Genomic DNA, 27,952 nt, shown 5'->3' on the forward strand with positions numbered 1-27,952 from the left:
GTAAAAAACTTTCAGACCATAGCTTGAGGACGGTTCATCCTGAACTTGGAGACAAACAGTGAAAAAGATGCACCCCTGATATTTATCATCCGTTGTCTCACCTGGCGCTGATGGTTTCCAGGCAAAACCGAAACCTTGAAATAGAAGTAACATTACCCTTAGGCTGATTTGCACAAATGATAGGATCAAGATAAAGACTTTCAAAAGACAAACACTTATGGGCTATAAGTTTCTAAAGTTTTTGTTTTTAGAAACTTAATACATGGCAAAAATGGCCCATATTTTGCCTTACATGTAAACAAATACGTGCACTGCATATGATATGCTATGTTGCAATAGGTAAGTATCCCTTTCGTGCGTTCTCCAGAAATAACAGATTTTACAGACTTTTTGCTGAAAGACTAAATTCCTGTTTCTCAGATGTCGGTCTGACAGTCGTCTCTACTTTCCTCTCGCTTTTTTTGTTTCTGCTTTCTCCCTCTCTGCCCAGGCAGCGGAATCAGCACATCAAATAAACATAGAGAGGGGTATAGTGTTTCGTTTGGAGACAGCAGGACAGGTCACGGACAATGGGAACACATCGAAATGCATGAGATGTGGGTGTTAAAGGAAAGCAATTCCAATGAAAGCAAATGCAGGGGGCTCTGAAACCAAATTTGATTTTGGAATGTAATAATTCCTCAAAACTTCAAAGAAAAACATGGACTCTTTTGAAATTATCAGTATTCAATCCCATGCATTCCTCAACTACCAGAGACACAAAACACCAATGGTCGGGGGCTCATTATGAAGTCCCTCCATGGCCCACTGAATGTTATAATCAGCAGAAAGCCTCCAAACTCTGGAGACATTGGAGGAGACTTGGAGACATGGCTGCCGTCATGGACTCCAGTGTCTGAGCCATTAAGCGTGGGTTTGAGTGGAGCCATCTAACACAAAGTGGTAGAGGAAGCAGAATCAGTGAGTCCAAGGACTGTAGTGTTTGGCCAGAGGTTCAAACAATTAACTTGCAGTGGTCTTTATCTGAAGTGACCACAAACCCCACAACTGTTCTTTAGAGTTTGAAAAGGGGCTTGAACTGAAAGGCGATGCTTAGCAGCGATGTGGGAGATGGGAATTCAAGGTCCTTGACTTCAGTGCAAAGTTCTGAGAGCTAATCTTGCTTAACATGCATGTTATATGAAACAAGGGTGAAAGCATGGCTTCACCTCACTGAACCATTAATTATGAGGCATTTCAAGATGAAAAACATGCTAAGAAAAAAACATGACAAAAGAAAATTAGGAAAATCCTTTAATTAAGATGAATTTTGAATAAGCATGAGACATTTGATTAACATAGAATACATACCAATATTAAATTAATGATATAAAAATGGAAGTTTAACCTGTTATGAACATTAAATGTTTCTTTTCCAAAAAAAACCCCAACAACAACAACAAAACTAAAATCTGACTGTGAATAAATAATCAAATATTAATAATGGCAACATGGAACTCTAGTACATCATCCTGACAGATGACAAGTCCTGTAACATGACAGGTGTGTAAAGGACTTGAAAAGCTAATGCTCACATCTGATTGGATGTCATATCCTGTATATCCCTGGGGGAGGGACAGTCAGGGTCTCCTTTTGGTTACCTGGAGAGACAGAGAGAGTTGTGAGTTTGATTAATTCAGTGTTAAACAATTAAAACATTGTTGAATCTGATTTTATCTATCTGGCTCTATGTCTGTGATTGTCTGGGAGAGTTGAGTGAGATCACCATTTGTCATTTTCTCTGATGTATGTGACTGACAGATGTTTGCAGAGATGTGAGCGGCATGTGTCAGCAGTGGTTAATGAGGAGCCTCATCACTCTGTACATATAGATGCTTTTGTAAAGACATTCATGGTTCTTACAGTATGATGGACAGAAGGAAAAGAAAGCCCCAAGGGCTGGTAGCTGTTGTAGTGAAAGACCTGTACTACTAAAGTATACTGAAGCCAATGCGTATACTGAAACTTAACCATACTTGCTACACTATATGAACTACAAACCACAGTGCTTTGTAAAAGTTCATGAATAAATACTGTATATTGTACTGTATAGAAGGGCAAAGGTCCAGATTAACCATGTACAAGCAATGAGCACACATATTTCTATATAATTCCAAACAATTATTCTAACCTCTTGCTGTGAGAGGCAGTGAAGTCTTCCTGTAGCAAAGAAGCTCTCTTCTGAAGGAAGTTCACCTGCAACATGGGCAATTGAACATTTGGCACAGATTAATATTCAAAAATGAACTTGCTATGATTCATTATGCAGTGAGAAATCTGTCAGAAAGCCAGAAACCTGAAGTTGAAAAGTTTCTTGGGTCAAGTGAGCTTTTGGATACCGGGGGTTAGCTAAGTGGAAGAAAGGTTTGGTTGTTGAGCCCAGAGGTCAGGACAGCAGGGGTTGGGGGTCAGGAGATTAGGGCAAAGGGGTTAAGGCACACTGGGACAGAGAGGAGATTATGAGCTGGGTTAGTTGAGGTTAGAATGCTGTGAGGGGAGGCAGTGTCAATCTATTGTTTGGCTACAAAGTGTGAGTTTATCTACGAAGTATCCTTGGCTGAAGAGAAAATAAATCTCATCTACATTTACACGGAATCTAGAGCCTGGCAGAATAATCACGGCTCCAAAAGAATCTGTATTGTGCTGGGACTACCGTACTGCAGCCGAGGGTACATTCCTTTCTGTGGGGGAGACCTCAGGAAAGTTCTAGCATTTCATTTGGCACTTCACAGTGGTGAAGTATTTGTGAAACCCCACCGAAATGTGGTCGGATGCCTCCATAGACATAAAAATTCTCTCCACCTTCTTTCACTATGTAAAAATAATGCACTTTAATGTGTAAAACCCATGACATTGTCAATGAGAGGAGAGACCATTCTGGTCACGAATTACATCTTACAAACATATCCCGTCTCAGAGCTGTGGTCTGCTCACTGAAATGGGATCTTGGTAGGCTTATTTGAACAAGATGGGTTTATGAGGAGGTCTTTCACAAAAAAATGCATGTTTCCTATCATCATTATAGAATACTCTCTTACCTGCAACATAAAAGCCAAGAAATTGAAATGAGTCAGTGTCAAAATTACCCTAAACACATTAGTATTACTGCTGTAGAAAAAGATTTTTGCAGAAGTCATTGTTAGATCTGATGGAGTGACGAGGCAAAATTGGGGTCTACAAAGAGAATTGTCATGATTGAAAGAGATAGCAGTGGCAATAATCAAGTACTACAAAATTAACCTGCACTAACGTCATCTTTGTTTCCACCAAACAAATATGATTTACATGACTGCTCATGAAGATCCAGGGTTCTAACAGTTTTTATGGCATTAGTAGGAACAAAAAGTGTCAGATAACAGGGAATGATAGCAATTTCAAAAAGGACTAGTATTTGACAGTCTTCCAAATATACAATGATCTGTGCTGTACAACAGACTCAATATGGTTTGTATACCCATGACTGCATGTTATTGTCCCAGGTTAAAAAAAAGAAACAAAGGTTCTTTGTTGTAGCACTGTTGTGTGATCTCTGTGTAAAAGGGTCAAATATATTTCACGATGTCCAGTTTGATCCGACAGATGGAGAGTTTAAAGGACTCTGACTCTTTTGGAGGGCAACAATTTTGAAAAAAACACACTATTTTATTAGTTGAAAATGAGAATCAAACAATGTCTAATGTGTTTGACGTGAAGTCATCAGGATGATTGTTCTCATCCTGCCTTTGTCTGATAACTTGCAATTATTTTAATTTCTTACCTGAGCCTTCAGAGAGGTGATTGTATCCTCCAGTTCTTGTCTAAGTTCTGCTGGCATCAAACCCTTGATCTTGTCCTCATACTCCTGACGTACCACAGTCACCTGAGAAGACAGAAGCAAAGCAACAGTGTCACCAACCTGTCTACACAACATTTTTGCTAAGAATAGAAAAGTTATTCTGTTGTGCTTTGAAAAGTTCAGAGTACAAAAGTTGTTTTGCAGCTTCCATCTACCTGGATCCCCAAATACAATTGAAAACACTGCAGTATACACGCAAGAGCAGTAGTGGGTGTATCCTTTCAAAAATCAACATCACAGAGAGAGATCAGTTGTAGTGATGCGGCAAATCTACGCTGGAGAAGTGTTAAAACACTTTATAGAGACAGACCACAAACAGAAGCTGGCATTGTTTCTTGTCATTGTTTTGGTCATAGTGTTGCGTTGGTGTATATGAATGAGGCAGTAACTGTAACCAGGATTGGTAAAGATGGGCTGTGACATCATTTTCAGAGCAGTGGCATTATTCCTGTTCTCATAGTAAAGCTGCAGATAAATACACATCAGAGCCTAATTTCAAGAGTTAGCATTTTCAGTCAACAAAAACACATTTTTTTGTGCAGAAGATATACCACAAGTCTACAAAAGTCTTTTGTTATAGAGAAAGGAAACATGAACAAACACATTAACCGAGTAAGTAGACATGCATTTATCTGTGTGAACACTAAAACACCTGCACAGACACTAAACCTTAATATACGTGACCTTAATCTAAATTTACACATTTTTTTAGTGGATTCGTATTAAATGATATTTTCCTTAGTTGATGCAATAAAGACTGTTAACTAATATAAACGACAATAATATAATATTAATCATTGAATAAGTAAGCCTGACAAGGTGCAGGACCTGTAATTTTGCAAAAAGTGATGTAATGTCTCTTCGGTCTGTCAGTGTTGTTATTGTCCTACTGTTTTCTCTTATGGAGATATTTGGTTTCCATTCATGTTTGGATGCTAATAATTATTCATTCAGCATTTTTTTTTGTAGATACTGCACTTTGGCTTTGTAGGGTAGTTCAGTGCTTCAACCACATAAACACACACGTATATATGCATTTCCACACACTACGCCCATGTGAACAGCTTGCCTTTAGAACACACACACAACTACACACACATCCAGACAGACAGTGGGCATCTCCTCTTTATTCATAGCTCAGAGTATTCCCTCACTCTTCACAGTTCCTTTACATCTCCACAGGGGGTCTGCAGGCTGGCATGACTTGTTCTGCACAACACCCTCTACCGGCTGCTGACGACTACAGCCAGATCTAACATAATGTATCTGTTACACAGCCGGGTTTAGAATAGGACAGGACCTCAGTGGAGGACAGAACACATCAAACGCTGCAGCAGTTCCATAGCTTGCTAGCTATAGCTAGCTCTACTGGGGAGGACCGGAGGAAGTCTGTCTGGGGCTAAATTATACTCCACTAAACCAGAGTCTGATTATAGAAGTTGAAAAGGGTTTGGTTAGCACAACTCCCCCTTTTTTACCCACAACCACACATGAATGGATACACTCATGCACACACACACACACACACACACACACACACACACACACACACACACACACACACACACACACACACACACACACACACACACACACACACACACACACACACACACACACACACACACACACACACACACACACACACACACACACACACAGCTTTAACAGTACTGTAAAAAGCATTTACAGCATTTTGAAGAGTTGCTGAATCAATTAATTTGGAGCTTGATGAATACTTTAACAGAACCTGAAGAATCAACGGGGGCTGTGAAAACCAAAACTTAATCATCCATATATTTCAAAGGTGTAACCAAGGGAGAGTCTGAGCATTTTGGCTAACCATAATGCTTTTGACAGAGCCAAAGTTCAGCTAACAAGAATTATCCCCAACCTCTACTCTCATCGGTCCGGTCTGTCAAGCAAAGGGAGCATGAATGAAGTGAAGTGAAGGGGAGGGAAAAGATTGGTTTTCCTAAAATAATTTTCCTGTTGTGGATTTAACTGATTGTTCTGGCTTTGGCTAATTAATCTTCCTGGGCACAATGAAAGGGATTGGGAAGCACTTCAAAGTGAGCTCCAGTATAAATGATCCCAACATGAAGCAGCTCCCTTTGTTTCGGCACAGTGTGCTCTAGATTAGTCTACCACAACATTGCCAAATTTTTCAGACTCCCTCTACCGTGTTCATTCTAACGCGTTGGGAGAATATCATCGGGTCGAGAGTCCATTGGTTTTTTAGAGATATATCATGTTCCTTGCTTTGTGTGAATGACGGCGAGGATAATTTGAGAGTAATGGGTTACTTAAGTTTTAATTTGAATGTTCAAGAGTTAAAAAAATCAGTTTGAGCTATGAGAGAATAGATTTTCAAAAAGTATATCTATCTATAGTTGCTCTTGTAGTCATAACAAAATGGAAAGCCAAGACAAAACACTCTTCTACCTCAGGCTGAAGCAATAAACAATGATTGAATAAACACATCCCTTTACAACCACTCTGAATAGAAGTCTAGATTCTTCAAAAGCCACGCTCCTTAGTTTTGCATTCTTGGTTCATGTATGGTGCAGTCACCACAGCAATGAGAGATCCGCTCTGCCTAAATTACAAGCTCCTTTGTGGCATTGCTGTCTCCATTTTCCTTCCCATACATTAGAATGGGCAAGGCTACAGCATATTCACCGGTGCTCTGAGAGAGCAAAAGGGATGCCTGGAGACTGTATGTAGTCTCGTGGCTAATCAAAGTAGACAGGCTATGAATGTTTGCTTTAGTAACGAGAGAGGGAAGCATGGAGGAGCACCATTGGTGTATTTGGAGTGAAACAGAGGAGCTTAATAAAATATCAATTTGTTGTATTGTAAACAATTTCATCATACAGTTAATAAATGTAAATTTGCACACATGTTATGTACATCTACAGCTACATGAATGCACAAGATGCGGTTTTGTGCTACTGCCGCACAGAAGACCTTAGTATTTGTAATTACATTTTTCCACTCAAGGTTTAACTAAAGCTATGTGAGTGGGTGGAACCAGTAGCCTTTTTCTAACTACACTACATCTCTGTTGAGAAAATGTATGTAAGACAAACAGATGTTCATAAAATAGTTCCAATTCAAATGTCTGATTTCAGCGTGGACCTCAATGGCGTCAAAATTCAAAAGAGAATCCTCCCTCAGACTCCCTAAACATGTCTGACTGGGAGACATTATTCGTTCAGCTTTGCATCCTATCACCTCTTTCAAGGTCCCTCCTCTCACATCTCTGTTTTCTTCACATTAACATTTTTCTCTTCTTTCAACATATTTTTACAGCAAAGACGTGTTTGTTTTTCTGACAGGTGGCAGAAGGAATGTGACGGCATCTCAAAATAAAAAGCCTCCTCACCATTAGGACCGATGTCAGATGCTTTTGAACAAAAGGGTTCATCAAAACTTCCATGAGGTTTTGGTCACTGATGGACTCTGGACAATAGTCAGCAGAAAAAAGAAAACAGGAAGGGAAACACAAGAGAAAGTGTCACTGTTTCCCAAAGCAATGAAAAGAGACTTTGACTTTGTGTAGAAAAATCAGGTTTCATCTCCACTGCGCTGTTAAAGACATTTTGTTTGTTCCTAAGTGTGATTTTCTAGTTTTGAAGACTACGAGGAGCAGCAGTCGTTTTCTCCTCCTAGTCATCTTAAAATGACAACATTTCATCTATATATAGTCTTTAGATTGTGTTTTTGACTTTCCCTTGTGTTTGGTACTGTCATATGGCATGGTTTTTGTCAGCTGCCAGCAGAAAGGAACAAGCCCTCAACACTTTCAACGTTCAAATGAAGTTTGTCATAACACTGGGAAGCCTGATGTATGTTAATGAATTATGGTGTGTGCTTATGTGTGTGTGTACAGTCTTGTGTGCAGTGGGTTGGGGGTAGGTGTGGAGCTGCTAGAGAGACATTTTTGATATACCCCCCTGCTGCAAAGTGGCAAAAACCTTGTCAGGAACAAGGAGTTACATCAAAAATGATGCCACTCACAAAGTTTGTACATCTGCATCCACTGAGCTGGTGCTCCGACAGCACACCAAGGAGTGCTTTAAATTCAAAAACGCTTTGGTGCATGAGGGAGAAAAAGGAACATGCTTCATAAAAGTTAAAAAAAAAAAAAAAAAGAGCAAAAAGGAAGGAAGTGATTAGAAGTGGCTACAGATCTTGGTGAAGTTGTTAGAACTACGGGATGGATTGGTAGCTGCTGATGTAACGCGCCTCAACAAAAACAGCACGCAGAAAAACGAGTGAGCCTACAGAACTTCAAGAAGTTCAACTCCTCCACATTTTTATGTCTGCATCAATACCAAAAACAACTTCAGAAATAGTTTATTTTACCAAGCTCCCATGATGCAGGAGAATACAGCTCTGAAACTTGTCAGTTCACTGAGTCTATTTTATCATTATGTATTTATACAAAGAGCTGTACTCTTCAACATTCTGCTCCTCTCTTCAAGGAGAATTGAACCTCACAGTGAGCTGCTGATTCGCCATTTTGGAGTGGGGGAGCCTGCAAGGGCCCTACGAGTGGTAGGGCAAGCAACATCTGTGTGAAGTCTGTGCAGAAAGGCTATTTTTGCTTGTGAGGGATCCGATAACCAAGACAAGACTTGGCAAATAAACTAGGGCAATATCAATGCGAGAAGACAAAGGGTACATTTATGATCATGTGCAAATAACAACACACCCCTGAACTAGTGTGCAACCAACAAAGCAACGTATGATGCGCACTGAGAATGATATGACGGAGAACCACGTGTCATTCGGTCAAGGAATAAACAATGACTGACTGTTAAAACAGTTTGTGGTTGGTGATAATGCAAATCCCAATGATGAGAAACGCAGCATCTGATTGGTTGACAAACAAATCACGCTTGACTCATACTGTGACTCTTTTGAAGAATAAATGGACAACTATTCCAAAATTTTTATCTATCATTATGAATACAATAAGTCTATTTGTTTCAAGAAGTCATTCCATTGCTTCACATGTAAATTGTAATGTTTGTAAAATATTTTTTAAATTTGTTATAACCAAAGTAACATATTACACCTAGTGTTACACATCACCAGTTAATCTCATTATTCCCTTAGTCTATGAGTTGTAAAATAGCAACATTTCATTTACCAAACATCAGCACTGATCATACCTGTGTAATCACCCAAAATTTTATTTGATATATCAGTCAATACTATTTGTAGATATAAACTATTTGTAGATTCTTGCCTTCTATGGCATTTTTAAAATCATAATTTATTGTGTAATATCTATATGGCATTGTCAAGTAGCTGCACATCCAATGAGATGCAGCTATTAGCTTTCTACGTCCTGTCTCAGCTGTCCTACCCACTGATGCCTGTTAGGGCTCTGCAGTTGATCATTCTTCATCCTGTATGGCATAACTCCTATTTGTGGATTTACTGCCAAATTTGACATACCAAAACAATCTGGAATAAATTAATTCAATGAGTTTGCATAGAAATTTAAGAACTTTGGTCTTTAAAATTGCCAGCAATTTTTCTTGTTTTGCTTACACATGCTTTGTTTTAATAAATTGTCTGATTTAAATTATGTGACTGATTTTATACCAGAAAGCAGCTTTTTAAAAATCACTAACATGAGTTTTTTTTGGAAAAATTGATAATGAGGACATGGCATGGCGATTAAACTTTAAGGTGAAAATGGAACGTGTCAGAGGGGGAAAATGTGTGTTTCTTTATTTCTGAGTTCATTCATCAAAACTTGTTTTCATTAACCTTGACCAACCTTCTGACTGCAGATGAAGATTATGGTCTGCCCCGGCATTCCTAGGCTGTCTTTCAATTTGTACTGTAGGTGGAAGGTCACAAGAAGCAACAATCTAGTCCTAACTCAGCTGATCCAACATTACTAACGTGTTACGAATTCTCTCTATGCTGCATGGCACATAAATAATTGGGCACAGATAAACAACAATAGGATATTGTCCATAAATGAGATGAATTTTGCCACGATTTTAACATCTGTTACTTTGAAATTTTTACCGTTAAAAATAAGTTGTGCAATAGCATAAAGTGTGGCATTTAAAGTAAAACTAGCTTTTTGGCAATAGGGTGCACACTGGAGGCGGATCCGCACCGTTTTATAACTAAATGTGATAAAACTTTTGAGTATATGTTAATACCTTTATGCAAATTGACAATATTGATCAAACATACTTTTAGTGTGGTTTAAAGTGATTTGATCTTCACTAATAAATGGTTGTCTTGTATCATCTCGTGAAAACGACACCTTACTGTCACTGTGAAAAAGGTCAAAGCATGACCCCTCTGAAAATAATGAATGTGAATGCCTCTAAATATTATTGAAATCCAAATCCTTATCCAGAAGAAATGAACTGACATAGAAGCAGGCTGGGTCAAGGGTCAACTCATCCTAAGTTATAGGAAAAAATACAAAGCGCCTCTGGGACTGGGTCTGTGACCAATGACTCATAAAAACCACTGACTCTCCACTGCAGATTTATGACAGCTAGACACTGAGCTGTGTGACGAGTGTGTGTAGTGTGCACAAGGGTCAGTCAGATAGGATGTGACACCTGAGAATAGATGGCTCTGGTGTACATACCAGCATACAAAGAATAGCCTTCAGACTGGGTGTAATCATCGGCACTTTTCTTCTGTGTGTGTGTCAAGGTCAAAACAGAGCTTGATTACAGGGCATTCTCAGAAGCATGGAGTGTGTGTGTGTGTTTGTGTGTATGTATATGTGATTGTGTACACAGAGAGGCTTGCCTCTGAACATAGGTGGTAGGGACATTCCTTCCACTAGGTGCTGATGCTTGAAGCTGAAACTAAAGGAATTTGGGAAATGTGCAAGGAGGTATATCTCTGGATCTGAACAGGAAAATTAGAAATGATAGAGTGATGAGGGGAGGCCAGAAAAGAATCCATTTCTTTATTTATCTTTGTGGCCCCCTGCAGGGTCTGGTAAGGATGGTGGGGAGGGACATCAAAGTGATGGGGTAGCGACAACATAAATAAGGATTAGTGGAATAAAACAAAGCCAAATTGAGGTGGCAAGATGTAAAAATAAGTGTGATGAAAAGAAAGTTGATAAATTTGAATCGCGGGTAGTAGGAGTGAGGTAACAGTATTAGCGGTAAGCTAACGACTACAAGTACAATATAGACAGCCTCGCGTGTTCATGCCTGATGAGAATGAAATTTGAGTTGTAGAGGAAGACAGTGACTGCATTACCCTCTCTTCAGTTTCGAGTTCTTTGCTCAGCAGCTTCTTCTCTGAGCCACGCAGATGCCTCTGTAGACTTTCCACCTTTTCCTGCAGAGCCTGGGGGAAGGGAGAGATAGTTAGTGTTGTTGGCTTGCTGACGGAAAAAAGACAAGCAACTGCAGATCTATGTGGTGTAATGTATCGCAGTGATATAGTCTAATCTGCAGGTACACTGAGGTGAACCGCAGACACTGAACCTGAAGGACAAAAGAACAAAGTGCGATCATGATTGGCAGAGCTGTTAAGAGAATATTCAAGACACAAGACAGATGAAGGACAGAGCATCACTGAGGAAGGATGCTGTCTTTGATTAGTCTTTGCGTGTTAAAAGGCTAACAATAAGGTCATGAGAGTAATTACTGCCACGCTGGCCTCATCAAGTCTAAATTCCTTCCTGGACAAGGGTACACAAAAAGAGATTACAAGATTAAAAGAATTAGCAAAAGTTTTTTTTTTTCAAACTTCATTTCTTTAAGTATAATTTCATCATTGTACTGAATTTAAGAAATATGCAGTATCATTTAGTGTTACCAGTACTCACATTACTGAGTTGAATGTGTTCTCCCATAGGATGCAAGTACAGAATTTATTATATTTTGCTTTGTAAGATTCAGGCAAGAAAGAAAAAAAGTGACTTTACTGTACATCTGTGTTTGAGCACATGTGCATGTTGTAATTTTTTTTCCTTCCCTGCCTGCATGTGATAGCATTGGAAAGAAAGGCGATGTTCCCGCATGTGAAGCAGGACCAGATGTTTTGAGTGTACATATACTACGTCTTTGATTAGTCTGCATGAAAAGCAGAGAAAGGACTACGTGTACGCACGCATGCATGCGTATACACACAAAACACACACACACACACACCCCACAAAAACATTAACACACATAAAATATGTGTGCGGGGGCATTGGCTAGCATGAATATCCACGGTCTCTCTCCCCGGTGGAGATGAGTGAGTGGACCAGGTGTTGTCTCGTCAATTCTCAAAGCTGAGGGAAACGGTCCAGGTGATAGGCATGACCAACATGATCTACAACACATCACACTGACATAAATCACACACACTAGTAGGCGTCAGGGTCAGGGAAGCATGCAATAAAAAACAACAACATCCTGTTGCACGATTGTTAGCTATGGTAGCTCTCAGTAATACAGGAGATAATTTTCTTTCAATAATTTGAAGTATCAAGACAGCAAGATACCTGTACTACCTGTACTGCAATACAGGTAGATCAGATGTCAGATTCTTTGCAGGAGCTCACGTTAGCTTCTGTCTACAAGCTCTGAAGCATATTGAGGTAACTTTTAGTTCTGCACTATGAAAAGGCAGCTGGTTTCTAGCATGTTGATCCTATTAATCAGGGTATTTCTTAGTCAGTCACGATCCCATCGCTGCCCATCCAATGCAATCCCTTGCCTTTGATTTCATCATTTCATTTTGTTTATTGGTGAATTAAAGGCTCAGTGACATTAGAGAAGCATTTTTGTGAAGACTTGATACTAATTACCCATTTGTGATTATATTACCTAAGGTACACGAGGTTGTGTTTTCTTTTTTCCTTTTGGAAGTGTTCCTCATTGAGTTGAAAGGATAGCAGGCATCCGTCCTGTGGGACTGATTTCTCATATTTTCTGACTTAGCAGATAAGTTTAGTACACACAACCATTTGATTACTGTACAAGTAAGAATTTTTGAGACATTTATAAAGTGTTAAGGCTTTCATCCATTCTTTTTCTATCATTTCCCCAACTGTGACCGTAACTTCAGGGAAAACCGTGCATTGAAACAGCTGTACAACTGACAAAGAAGATGAGAGAGCCTCAAACCCCCACCCTTTCTCAACCCTTGTCTGATTTCCCGCACTGTGTTTCTGGACCAGAACTTCTGGGAAACGAGACAAGTGGGCCTAACTCGTGATGTGTTCGCCTCTTTCATGTGTGTTCTGTATCTGATGGGCTCAAAACAACTCTTGAGGGTAGAAGCTTAACAAGTGTTGTTTCATTATTCTAAATCATAAAATTTTTTTGTGTCATTGGAAGAAAACCCACTAGATGTACAAAAAAGTAGAAGACTGTCAGCCATGGCGATCAAATTACACATATTCAGGGCTAGTTTGGGGAATCAATGTGTGTCGCACTTGGGCCCCGTCCACACGATAACGGATATTTTAAAAACGCAACTTTTTTGTTGCGTTTACGCCTTCCGTCCACACGACAATGCAGATATCCGGAACGAAAATGCAACTTTTTAAAAATGCTGGCCGAGGTGGATTTATTTAAAAACGCTGGGTCTGCGTTGTCGTGTGGACGGTGTATCCGCGACTTTTTTTAAAAAGGCTGACGTCTTGCCTGCGACGAAAACTGCTGTGACATCATATTTATGGGCCCGTGTGTTGTGACAACAAAACACGGAGGATTCTAATTGGATAAAATTTGACTCAATACTGCCACCACATGGTTTGGCATGCTTATAGCTGTCTTCGAAAACGCACTGGTGCATTTACGCGTGGACGGAGATTATTTTAAAAACGCTGTCGTGTGGACGCGAATCGTTTTCAATGCATTTTTAAAAAGTACCGTTTTTTAAAAAATCCGTCATCGTGTGGACGGGGCCTTAATGTTAGCCACAGATATAAATTCAAGAGGAAAACAACTGAAACCATTAAAGACAACTTGAAACATTTTAATAACAACACATTTTAAAATCAATATATCAAGAAACATACATAAACATCTGTGGTTAAATATGAGGACAAAAGAACAACTTGTTTCTCCATTTATTGCCCTTTACTGTAAATCTATTCTGTATATTCTCAGATTTAAATTGGGGTGTTACATGTCAATACTGAACATGCAACAAAATATTGTCCTTGTGTTAGGAAAAAAATAATTCACTTCTTAATTTTGATTGCTAAGTGTTCCACTGGAGCACAACTCTTCTGTTAAGTTTTCTGCATACATATTGAGCAAACTTTGCATACACATCATCAAAATGCCAGAGGGCTGCATTTTACTATGCAGAATTATTTTTATAGTTTCTGTTTTTGCATTTCCATGGCAACAACTTAAACATACGTATTCTTAAGAAAAGAAAGAGGTTTGCTGTGGACCCACAGCAAACCTTGTGTAACAGTGTAATGTTGTTCACAAATAGCACTTTTATAACAGGAAGGATGAAAAATGTAACTTTTTGATTTTCATTGGTGTGATTTTGTTCTGTTCAATTGTATTTATTCAATTCTTGAGGAAGAGGTATGCTCTTCCACAGTGGCTCTTGTTTCAACGGAATTTAGTTTTTGAAGGTGTGTGTGTGTGTGTGTGTGTGTGTGTGTGTGTGTGTGTGTGTGTGTGTGTGTGTGTGTGTGTGTGTGTGTGGAGAGGGGGGGGCTTGCTTAAATGTCTCCATATGTGCAGGTCGATATGGTCTTTATCAGCCATGCAGACTGGGATCGCTGTCAACAGGCCAGGAAGAGTGGGAAATAAGATTTCCTTCAGGCGAGATGGAAGCATTTGGAAGGAGGGAGGGAAGAATGAAAAAGAAAGGTGCGTGACGGAATGGAAAGTAAAAAAAAGAAAAGAAAAGAAATCCTGGTAAGATAAGACAGAAATGTGATATCAGAAAGAACCTAGTTTAAAAAAGTGAAATATAGCAAGATCCAGAGGAAAAAGGGGGAGTGACATGAAGGGAGAAACACGTGGTCAGAGTGAGGAGACGGGGCCATGGTGATCCTCTGCTGCACTGTCCTACAATCAGAGGGCTTGAAGGCCTCTCTCACATCTCCATCAGCAATGTGTCTCTGACTTTCATTCCAAACTTTGGCTTAAAGGATTAGCCAGGCACACGCACATGCAAGCACCAACAAACACACTGCTCCCAGCAATCTATGCAGGTATAGGCATGCATTAATATTAACAGCAAAAGTTCTAAAAATGTGAGTGCTACACAGTCAAATGAGTGTGCAATTCAAGTGTATGCACACAAACATACACACAGACATACCGATGCCTGAGTCATCTTTCCTGGGTGGTCCTCCTGTGCAGATAAGGAGAGCATGTTTCCCTAGGGTGAAGTAAAAGCAATAGAGGGCAGGAAAAAAGCAAAGAAGAAAGAAGGGAATAGTGGGAGGAGGAAAAAAGGCCAGGGGCCTCTTTAAACTCTGTGTTTTGTTAGGAGCAGAGCTGCTCTTCATGTGAGGCAGGGCCGTCTATTTGCAGCGTGCTGTCAGAAGTTTCTCCCAAAGTCCGGATTAAAGAGATCCTCTAATGACACTGAGGCTGGACAACTTCAGACAGCAGCAAAAACCTAACATTGCACCGCCTCCAGTCAAGGACATACACACACACAAACACACACACACTCACACACACGCAGACAGACACACACACACACATGCAGTCAAGTAAAAGGGTAAGGGCTGATACATACGCAGGGGGCATGAAATACACACAAGTGGACTGCGCCCACACACAGATACACAAACACAAACACACACACACTTACACACACACACACACACACACACACACACACACACACACACACACACACACACACACACACACACACACACACACACACACACACACACACACACACACACACACACACACACACACACACACACACACACACACACACACTAGCTTTAGCAGAACAAGGCAGTGTGTGCATGTATGTCTACTGATCTAATTGTAAATAATAAAGGAGGTGCTAACCTCAAGGAGAGGTGAACAGCCAGAGAGATGAGCACCAACTCTCTTTTATCTGCACTTTTATCAAAGGATTGCGGGAAAGATAAAGAAGAGTGTTAGAGAGAACCTGTAGAAGGAGGAGGAGGAAGGAGGAGAGAGGTCTCCTGAGGTGTTAGAAGAGTGAAACTTTTGATTTTGCCTTGCTGTCTGTCTGTATGTAGGAATAAAAAGATGTGATTTAGCAAGTTGACAGGACAGCCCCTCTGAAAGACATCACTAACGTTAGTATGAATTCATTTGCTTACAGTACTTTAAATATATTTGGTATTTTTCCCCCCAGAGTTATTCTGATTTTAAGAGGGAGGATACTGGGATGGTGGCATTAACAGACCCTCATGAATGGCAAATAAAACAGTTAGCTTGCCCACTGCAATATCTACACATTTCAGCACAGTAATGGAGGTGTCTTTCCTCGGACTGATGAAAGCAATAAGGCAATTGCTGTAGTAATGAAGACAAGTTCCAACCAAACGGTGCCCACGAGGGAAACACTTCGTTCTATATCTGCTTGTTTCACGGTCTTCAGCTGCAATAGAAGGAGAATAGAAAATGATATGGAAAATGTACGATATGCCCTGTGTGACTATGTTAATCAAATTATATTATTGAATGGCTTTTAAGGTTATCATAGAAGCATGGTAGCTTAAATCCTAGACTATCTTTTAGGCAAAAAGTAAGATCCATGTTTTATTTGAAGACTGAATGTCGTGGTTTTCATTGAGCTGAAAACAACTCATTTGAGATAAAGAGCAAATAATCAAATATATCTATATGTATGTAGCTGTGACAGCTTTACCAAACTGGCTGAAGCCAGTCTTGTTGCATTCAAGCGGAGTATAAAAAACCCCCCTGAAGTTTCTGAACCAATTAAAGTAAAAGATTCACTTGTAAATACTGAATCCAATCCTGCAGCTCCTTGCAGGTTTCCGCCATTTTATATTCATTATTTTCTTTAACTGTAGAAACAGATGGTGGGTGGCATGACCCCTGTTTGGTGAAGTCAGGACTACTGGCGAAGAAATCGAAAGATGCACTGCTATGGACAGGATCAACAGCAAAACAGATTCTAGCGACATGAAAAAACAGTCTACCTCACAAAAATCAATAACAGTTTATATTTGGAATATTTTATCCAACCGTCAGACTTCTTGATGAGAAACTGATGTCGTATGTGAGAGGAGTCTGGTGGCTTTGAAAAGCATGCAAATGATTCTAACGACTCTACTACTGACCCTGTCCATGACAGTCCATTGTTCAGCGTCTGTGCCTGTCTATGTTTAATATGCAGAAGTATGCAGAAGTATATCTCACAACCCAACTTACAAAAAAATAAAAAAACTGAACCAATTATTAAACTACATGAAACACATAAGCCATAAAAAGTCAAACTTTTAATATAAACCCCATCATTTAATAAAAACACTGTTGCAGGGTAGCGGCTCACCAGCAGCCCTGAGTGGGATTTCTGTCAGTCTTTTGGCAGTAAGCCGCTCAAAATGTGATTGAAACATGAGCATGTAATAATAATAGAGATTTAAGAAAAATAACACTGATTTAACAGTATTCGTATGGCTTTGACTTCATATTTTGAAAGCCTCTTTTTGTTGGAGCAACTGTCAGGACAGTGTGATCAACATTTTGTGTTGAAGTTATCTGTATATTACTTCTATTTATTGGCAGTGATGACCATATTTCCTACATGTAATTAGTTCTAAAGGAAATGTGGGACATTTCCATTTATGTCCTACCACATAGATGCTGCTACAACTGGAAAAACAGACCAGACCCCCATCACAGATGAACATTGGCATATCCCAGCAGTTCAAGTCTACCTGAGGACACAAAATACGAGTGAAATCTCTCATAAACTGCACACAGTACAGTGTTAAATATTGATTAAGTGAGGTGCTGTGCAGCAATGGATGTTCATCTACATCTGCCCACAGCCTGGATTTGTGTCAACATAGGATTCTTCAAATAGGAAACACAACTTAGGCTGTCATTATTTTGTGGTTTAATGAGTAATTTCTGTTTTTTTCCTCCCTCTCTGACTGGAATACGGTCTCTATGAGCTGATTTACTTCCCACGTTCACGTGTTTCTCTTCGGAATGTTATCTCTCTCTCCTACTTCCACCCTTTGTGATATGTGGATCAAACGCTAACAACAGCCAGAAAAGTCATCTGTCAGGCTCACATGTAGAGTTGCATGCACACAAAAATACATGAACATGAAAGCAGATGGGAACTTAAGAGGGGGTGGGCCTTTCCTTGACTCGTACACATTTCTAACTAATGCTAATATAAAGGACAAAACAAGCCCTAAACTGGAGGATGGAAGGAGTGCAGATTTAGAGTTTTAAAAATGTAGAAGTTGTAGAGTATATTAGCAAACTTCAAATGATACATTACACAACTTAGCAGAAAGCTAACTCAAAAACAAATCCGTAATACATAAGCAATTTCTAATGAATGGTAAACAAATTTCCACCTTGAAGACAACCCTAACACTAACCTCACAGTGAAACACTTAATGCAGGTGTCTGCCATCAGGTAAATTTTACAAGGCATTATTTTTGCTTTTTCTTGCCTTTATTTCACTTTGGAATACCATGTGTACATTATAACCAGCACATTTTAGCTGGAAAGGGTGTGCACATACTTTATGTGTACAAAACTTTATGAGCACAGGGCATGGTTTGGTTTGCTGACCAGTTTTGTCTAAAGGTATGAAATAGCCAGTGCAGAGCTGCAGACTGAGATGTTCTCACGGTAATGCCCTTCTATTTTACAAGGAGTCATTTCATGGTAATATTGGAAAAATGTCTTCATACATCTTTAAATAAAAGTGAAAACTGTGGATGCAGTATTCATGAGAACACATACGTTAAAGGAATAAAGCGACAGAAAAACAGATGGCTTAGCAAACTTCAGTAAACAAATCTGCGGTTCAAGGTTGACATGAAGAACTTGGACACGTGTTGAAGGACACGTACAGACACATGAATGGAGACGACAAACGCACACATGCATACACATAATTTTTGAAGCAGTTCCTTTCCTCTGCGGGGGTAGGTATTCAATGCACCTTTTCTTGATGCTCTTCTGCCAATCCGTCCCACTGGCAAAGTCATCTTTTCAACCTTCTCAGGAACTAATGCATATAAATAACTAAAGATTACAGACAAACCGCTCCAATGAACATGTTTGTGAGGCTGAATGTGCGTAAAGGAGCCTCTGCCCACGTTTCTCATATACATGCATGGAAGCAAAACTCCTGTATCGCATGGACTCCATCTAAGTTTGACAAAGACAGGTACATTGTCTGGTGTACAAAGAGCAGTGAGTGTCAAATATTTACTCTGCCCCTTATACAGAATGAAACAATGGTCACTTTTGCATTATGTAATGTGTCTGCTGTCACTTCTCCACAGATAACACTAAGACAATGCTGAAGCTGCTGAGACCAGGGTACTAACTCAAAGCAAGGCCTGTGTGAGCCCCAGGAACAGAAAGATCCAGATCACGTCTCAGTGAGGAGAAAATGGGAGAGATAGTATATATAGACCCATGTGTGAGAATGAGACGCCAACACTAATTTATGTGTGTTTGTGTGTGTGTGTGTTTGCGTGTGTTTGCATGGCAGAGTTCGGCAGTCAGAAAGACAGGAAGCACTGCTGTGGGGAGCAGGAACAGCGGCGCTGATCAAAGCTCAGGCGGGTGACACTATGGGCGGAGTGCCATTGTTTATTCACCAGCCACCTCTCCCTTTTGGCAGGGTGAGGTGAGCATGTGTGCTTGTGTATGTGCAGAGACAGAGGGTTTGAGACAGAAAAGAGTTCGCAGATACATAGTTGGAAAGATGGGGTGTTTGACAGCAAGGGTAGAGACAAGGCCTGTGTGTGTGCGTGTGTGTGCCTGCGTGGGAGTGTGTGGTCTTTGTACCTTTCTTTTGGCAGGCTAATGTGGGTTGGAGTTCTGTCAGTTTGGGCAGCTGCTCGTTTCAAGCAGAGTCATACATCGACTCACACAGACAAAAACACTGTTTGGTACATATGGCCACACAAACTCACTTTATACAAGCAAACCCTCTTCACGATTAAGCCACATTGAAACTCCTGTGTCTCATCATGGAGAACATTTACTCTTAAATGGAGACTCTTTGGCACACTACTTACAGAGGAACAGATGACACGAGGAATGGATATTATCCTGACCCAAACACAAGCTGTGCTCCAATGCCTCCCATTGGTGCCTGATATGATTTGAGTAGACAGATGAAAGCAAATGCAACACTTTCACCTTCCACAGACCAATGACACTGGACTCGATCCAGCACATTAAAACTGCCCATTCCTTTCATGCCCCGAGATAATTGGTATGCTAAATATAACTGGTAGCATCTGACTGCAGGTCCGTTTGAAAGAGCTTTCATGGGAAACATGGGTAATAAGTAAGGTGAAACGTCAAATTTTTGTTTAGTTCTGTTGCATATTATGGAAAACCAAAACAAAATTATAAAAGTAGCTAAAACCTCCAATTTGTGTGCACATGCGCACTCACACACACACACACACACACACACACACACACACACACACACACACACACACACACACACACACAAATACTCCTCCACCTAAACGTCACCTATAAAAAAACATAATGAGCATACTTAACTGAACCAACGTTGTTCTAAAAATGGCGGTTTACGAGATACATAGGTCTCTGCAGTTAACACCCACATTTAAAAAGTCACAAGTACAGTAGCGCCACAGAGCTAAATTTGGGTTAGAAACGGCAGAACAGGGCTAGCAAGGGGGAAAAAAGGGACATCTGATCCGATGCAGCTTGCATTCAGAACAACTGTTTTGGGATTATCCTGATTCAAATGTGCGGCTAACTTTGATGTTATTTTCTTCCACTCCCATTGTCTGAAGCCCCTCGCTCTCCCCATAATCCCAACCCTTTGAAGTGAGCAGCATGGAAACAATGTCAGCAGGCGACACACTCCCTCCAATGGCCTTCTGACAGCTCTCTGCTATTTCTTTCTTTCTTCTCTCCTCTTTCCCCCATTTCTCCCTTGTCCGTCTGTTTGCAGTCTCAATCCTCACACATCCTCCATCTGTTTGTCCACTCTCTTTCCATCCTCTTTCTTTCATTGTTTGTTCCTTTTCCTCTCCTTCTTTCATTTTCTCACCAACTCTTTATTTTATTTCCTTTCTATTTATTTTGTCGACAAATTTTACCTTCATTTCCCTTGTTAATTGTCTTCGTTCCCTCATGTATGGCCTTTAATAAGCAATTTAATCATTAATTGCAGTCTCATTAGGCGGTGGTTAATACAGGGAATCATAATAATGAGGACACAGATAATGGAAACATAAGCCTTTGTCTGTTCTCAACACAGATGCTAAGACTTGTGTCTTTTAACAGCCTACAACAGGGAAGACTGTGTGTGTGTGTGTGTGTGTGTGTGTGTGTGTGTGTGTGTGTGTGTGTGTGTGTGTGTGTGTGTGTGTGTGTGTGCGTGCGTGCGTTGTGTTTGATAGTTATATTACATGCAACAAAGCCATAATATGAGCAAACGTAGCCGGTTATCAGTGCTGCTGAGTCTTCATTAAAATGACACCTTCACACAAAATGCTTTAACATAATGGCAAATACAGGATTTACAGTGAGCAAGGGATGAATCATAATGAAAATGAAAATACTGTGAATACATGTCCACTTTAATCTGTGGGACAGTAATAATAAAAATAGTAATCTAAGCATAAAATATAACTCCTGCAAGAATCTGTACCGATTCACCAGTATATGACATATCCTCCGTTCCTTTAAGTCACAATGTTGACACGCCTGTGCAGGGCTTCAACTGTGTTATTTTTGTGGAAAGAGACAGTTTTACTACTTGTGCTCAAGTGGATGATATTTTTATATTGTTTTTTTTTTTTAAAGGAGGAGGTAAAATCTATACCTACTGTATGTCCTTGTAGCAGGGGCATAAATATATCATTAAAGGACCCATTTTCAAAATTATAAATTTTTAAGGGCAGAAATTGCAGTTTATGCGTTAAAGATGTGAAAGACTGTGAAAGATAGACTGTGTTCAAGTAGACGAGGTATCAGAATCACTTACATGTTTCTGTGAGAACCACGGAAAAACACCATGTTACTATGGGAACCACAGAAAAAAAAATTGAATACAGTCAATTATTATTGACTGTATACTAATTAAGTCAAAAATATTAAATTCAAAAATATCAAATACAGTGGTACCTCTACTTACGAAATTAATTGGTTCTGGAAGAAACTACGTAAGTAGAAAACTATGTAAGTAGAGACGCGTTTTCCATGCAAATGCCCTAATCCGTTCCAAGCCCTCAAAAATGCCGACATAAGTATTTATAAAGCATAAAAATGCAACAAAACACGCAACAAATACATGTTACGATTAGATTATTACACAATAAATGAGAGTTGTGCATAACGTAAAAAACAAAGAATAGAGTAAAGAATAATAATGACGGTCATTTACCTTTTACAGCTGTCCCCATTGTTTTTTGCCCTCTTTGGTTCATGCGCTCCTATCTCACGATGCCGAGCTACAGAGTGAATTCCAGTTCTCTTTTTGAACTTCTCCAACCACCCATGCAATGCCTTGGCTTAAACTCTTTAAACTTCCTTTTGTTTTAACAACGTGTCGATTGTAGATTTTTGGCCATACTCTTTGACGAGATCAACCAAACGCATCCCTTTCTCATGCTTTTCTATTATCTCTTGCTTTGTTTGTACGGACAAAAATCTCTTTTCTTCGTCTTTTCTTTTCCTCTTTTCTCCATCACTTTCTTGGGGTCCATAGCGAATGTGTATTAAAAAAGTTATTATATTTGCGCAAAACTATGAGACTACCTCACGGGTTGAGTGCCGAACGCCGAGGCACTCCATAAGCACTGTTCTAGCTCCACACAGAGGTGGAGTGGCATCCCTCTTAGCCAATGGGATGCCAGGAAGATACGTAATAGGTAATAGCCAATGGCAGAGCAGCTATGAGAATGTTGCGTTCAGGAACCTGTGAGAGATTTGAGTATCAGCCGATACTGTGTTTTTATTTGAGTATCGGCCGATACTGTGTTTTTACATTACGTAAGTCGAAATTTCTTTCGTAAGTAGAGGTAATATTTTCCTGCTGAGAAATTTCATAAGTACAAAATTTTGTAAGTAGAGACATTCGTAAGTAGAGGTATCACTGTATGTAAATATTTTTGATATATTGTAACGCTACAGGGCGGCATGGTGGCACAGTAGTTAGCGCTGTCGCCTCACAACACGACGGACCCGGGTTCGAGTCCCGCTCTGTGCGGAGTTCGCATGCTCTCCCCGTGTCTGCGTGGGAACATGCTTCCTCCCACCTCCAAAAGCATGCGCTTCAGGTTGATTGGCCGGTCCCAAATTGACCGTAGTGAGTGAGTGATTGTTTGTCTCTATGTGGCTCCGCGGTACACTGGTGTCGTGCCCGGAGTGTCCCCCGCCTCACGCCCTGAGACTGCCGGGATAGGCACCGGCTCCCCCGCGACCTGCGTAAGCTGATTAAGCGGGTTAAGAAAATGACTGACTGACTGTAAAGCTACAATGTAGATTAGGCCAGATATGCTCTGGACAAGATGATAAACTGTAACAATATCTTAAGAGCACAACTATTTGTCAGAGATAATATGTCATTCCATTTGAGTCAAGTTCTTAGAGTTTGTGAGACAAAAGCTGATGATGAACAGCCCGACAGACCTGCTGCCGATGTAGCAGGTTATGATTTAAAGTAATGATTCACTGAATACTGAGCGACACTTTTTGTCACTTCAGCACATAAAGGTCAGCTCATCTTGATTACCTTTAACATGTGTCACTTTGAAAATGGCTCCCTGCTACATTGCTGATCATAATGAATAAAGCTAATGTGCTCATTCATGAATGAATGAAGTTTTGTGAACAATCTTGACTGAATGACTTTATTTTAAATCATACATGGATAGCAGTGGAAAAATCAAATATTGTAGACAGTACTGTATAAGGTGTAGCCCAGCCATTTGAGAGAAAACTGTGTGCTCCAGGAGAAAATTCAAGTTTCCCAAAGGATTATGAGGGCCTGGGAAGAGAAGAGATCTAAAGGAGGCTTGAAGAGCTGCCTCTTTACTATATGAGGCAGCTGCAGCCACAAACAGACAACGTTGGATTTGGAAACACATCCTGATCCCAGACACAACAACTCTTAGTGAGCCACACCCATCAACTACTGCTATATCCCTGTCTGGTAGCTAGGGCAAGAGGCAGAATAAAAGATACCGTGAGGTCCAAAACAGAAATCTACAAAGCAGATGAGGGGACAAGGATAGACGAAATAGATGTATATGGACTAATATTCTTCTCCACGTGAAGGTTGATATCAATAGAAATAAAATACTATAAACAAAAGTGAGATGAAAAAGGTTAGTAGTGAAAAAAGAGACTACGTTTAAAGTTTAACTATAAAAGAGAATTTCAGCAACGATATAGAGAGGCTCCCTCTTAAGTAGGACACAGAGGACAGATTTATAAGCTTCAGCCATACATAGAGGACACAAGCCACTTAAACACACTATGGAGTTTGCAACTTGCCATAAAAATGACAGAACACATGCATACAACATGTGGCCTTAAAACAAAAACAAAAAAAAAAGAAAGAAAGAAAAGAAAAGTGATCTCTGTCTACACTGTAAATGTCCGGTCTACTAAAATTCATCGCAGGCTTTCCTTGAGGGATGTATTTTACTGAAACCCATTCTCAAATTTCTTTGTCTACAGCCTTACTGTATATCTTCAGGTGAACAGAAACAACTGACAAACACAAGAATAAGATAGCTGGGAGATTAAGAAGATTAAAAAAATGGATGGAATGGCAGATGCTTATAAAGAAACCAGAACTGACGCAAACTGTGCCAGTTTTTAACATCTGCCATTAAATCTGAATGTTGTTACAGGTACTGAGGTAAAACCTGAGATATCTTTAGATGAAATATTCTAGTTTCTGGCAAATTATCATTTAATACAAAGTTTATCTTAAGATAAATTAAGTGACTGGAAAACACCTAACTAATTACAGTTGTCACTCTGTTATTTCAAATGTAATGTTATAGGTCTAATAATAATAATAATAACAACAACAACAATAACAATAATAATAATAATAATAATAACACAGAAGTTAAATTTTGCAATGTCCTTTATGTATTTGCTTACATGAAACTAAATGGTAATGTTGCTTGTCATGCCACTGATGTTGATAAGTGAAATTATTCAGTGGGGGCTCAAGACAGACCTTATTCTCCTGATCAGCTTGGTGAGACATTGCCCTCCTCTCTTCATCCCATCGGACATTCGCCTCCTCCAACTGCTTCTCCATACTCCTCTGCAGACGAACAGCTTCCTCATTTGAGTCACACACAGATGTCTGTAGCTCCGCAATTAACTATTGGTGTGAAAAAACAAAACAAAACAAAACAGGTTGAATTTACTTATTGGTTTTGTTTGAGCAAATGAACAAGTGACCACACAGTGTTACTCAAAGTTGTTGGTAGGTAAATAGATAATTATTGCGTGCCTGCCTGACCAAACACTCACACTTGTTTGTTTGCTTTATAAGCATATGTGTTTGTGTTTGAAAGAACAAAGTGTCAACATATTGTCAGACACAAAAGTGAGAACATGCTTCTTGTATAAAATGTTGATTTGTTTCATTCAACTAGTCTGAAAAATGAGTTCAGGGAAAAGGCATTTCAGATTTGTCATGGATTTGGATGCAGTAACAATCAAACCAGAACATTAATTTGTCCAGAGTCTCATGTCTTGCCTCTTTTTTTTTTTTTTGAGAGGAAAAAGATGAGAGAGAAAGAGAAAGAGGTAACAAAAATAGACAGGAAGGAAAAAAACAACTTCCTTTTTGAAGAGCAGAGTGACTTTGTGTTGGTGAACTTGTGGTGCACACCAGATGAAAAGGAACTGCCTTGGCTTTGAAATCCTCCAGTCAAAATTAACATTCTATTTAAGCCACTGTCAGGGAAAGGCAGAGAAAAGATGAGAGAGTAAAAGAGAGAGGGAAAGGAAGGGAGCGAGGAGGGGGGTGGTGGGAGAAATAGGTGGGGGGCAGTGTTGCTGGTAGCTTTGGGCTAGACAGATAATTGTTTACCGTGTTCAAACTCTGGAGGACTAGACCTGCTGGAATCTGAACATTGTGTGGGAGTATGGAAGTTAGAGTGGTGCAGGTCAACCACAGTCACAGAGAGAAATAAGAGCAGGTTAGGCTTATTTTGTCAGTGGGAAAGCCACATGAAAGCAACAAATGGCACATTATTATGGGAACATCATTTTTGAGTTTAATAAAATATTTTCCTATATGGATTCCCTGCATCTGCTGGTCTTCAGCCCCGGGCGGTGGCGGCACTCTAAACTGGTGAACTCAGCTGTCTGTCTTGTTATTCCTGTATATATACACACCACAGCAGCTTTTTTTTTTCACCATCTGATAGCCAGCCAGGCCTTTTTAAGTCTGTAATTGGTCTGTTGAGACTTGTCTATTTCCCCAGCCTACAAGCATCTCTGTTTAGGGCTAAAGGCAGGCTTACCTCTCTATGAACCGAAGGTAAAAAAGGGCTGGTATTTTTTTTATGTGTTTGTAAATTGAAGAGAGAAAAACTAATAATTATGAATAAATGCCCAATATGCAATGAGGATGATTAGCATGTTTAATGTTGAAATCAAGTGGCCTTAAAGCTGGGGTAAGCAATGATTATTTTGCGGTCCTGTTGGGTAAAAAAATCATCATTACTTGTCAATTTATTGTCTGAAAGAAGAATAGATTTGTGTAATCCCACTTAGCTTTGCTTTTGAGGATCATAAGATGTAGCTAATGATGAGAGATTTAAGCCAATTGTTGAACATGTCAGCGGGAGGGCCTTCCTTTTGGCTGTTCTACAACTGCTGGTGCACAGGCATGTCCCTGCCAATTGGTGAAAGTCGAATTCACTGACAGAAATTCTTGCAGAAAATAATTCAACTTGAGAGCAATTCCCCAAATGCATGGCGTGGCGTGCAAAAATGCGTGCATGCAAACACATTCCCATGCTAAACAGAGAAGTGGGCTAATTATGTTCTGAACATTCACATATTGTTTAGAGCCGAACAGAGTAGAAACAGGCATAGGGTGTACTTACTGGTAAAATAGTGTTACTTTAAGTATGAGGCAACGGTCTATTAACGTTTTCAAGTGTTTTAAACAAGCGAGAAGGAATCAAACAAACAAAAAAAACACCGTTATTGATTTCATCTGGTTGACTCTTACCAAAGAGGTCACATGTGAACATTGGTTGTGGATTTTACACCCAGCAAAGTGTAGAAATAAATGAGGTAAATTTGCATATGGAGTGAACTTCAACCTCTTTATGCAGGAACAAGTTACTTCTTATGCACTGTGCCTCCAATTGGCCAGTTCCCTCCACCTCCTATCTACTTGTGGTTAGTTACGGATGAAGTAATGATCTCCCACCAGTGCCATGGCTACCACCCACTGTAGCCTGATCGTTAAGTGGGGGAAGAAGAGAGCACAGTCCTGTTCGGTTCATAGGTCACCCAGGACGACCACTCACAGCTAGAAGCTTAACACACTGGATTGGATTGGAGAGACTCTAATTAGGAGGGCTTGTGTGTGTGTGTGTGTGTGTGTGTGTGTGTGTGTGTGTGTGTGTGTGTGTGTGTGTGTGTGTGTGTGTGTGTGTGTGTGAATGAGAAAGGCAACGAATAACAGACAACAGAGCGTACAAGAGAAAAGGATGTGTGTGCGTGTGTGCTTGCACGTCAACATATACCCTTACATGATGTCTCCAGTCCCCCTCAGGATAATATATGGCGTGGTATGTTTTTAATTGGGCTATTAGCTATGCTGTTGAGCTCAAGAGTGATGCTCCCTGTCAGACAGCGAGGGGTTAACAACTG

The 27,952-nt window shown here is 39.9% G+C and overlaps 1 protein-coding gene across 3 annotated transcripts in view; it reads right to left on the bottom strand.

The window, feature by feature from the left end:
• Positions 1-1,313: 1,313 nt before the first annotated feature.
• Positions 1,314-27,952, bottom strand: part of cep112 (centrosomal protein 112) — a 91,128-nt gene continuing 64,489 nt past the window's right edge. For all 3 annotated transcript variants that reach the window (XM_068337778.1, XM_068337777.1, XM_068337776.1), the window contains 5 exons: positions 25,284-25,433; positions 11,147-11,236; positions 3,797-3,898; positions 2,171-2,235; positions 1,314-1,640 (listed from right to left, as the gene is read on the bottom strand). In XM_068337778.1, the coding sequence (XP_068193879.1) occupies positions 1,637-1,640; positions 2,171-2,235; positions 3,797-3,898; positions 11,147-11,236; positions 25,284-25,433 (411 nt within the window). In that variant the 3' untranslated portion in view covers positions 1,314-1,636. The remainder of the gene's footprint in view (positions 1,641-2,170; positions 2,236-3,796; positions 3,899-11,146; positions 11,237-25,283; positions 25,434-27,952) is intronic.

This window comes from Antennarius striatus, chromosome 16, assembly GCF_040054535.1.
Source record: "Antennarius striatus isolate MH-2024 chromosome 16, ASM4005453v1, whole genome shotgun sequence".
NCBI classification, from domain to species: Eukaryota; Metazoa; Chordata; class Actinopteri; order Lophiiformes; family Antennariidae; genus Antennarius; species Antennarius striatus.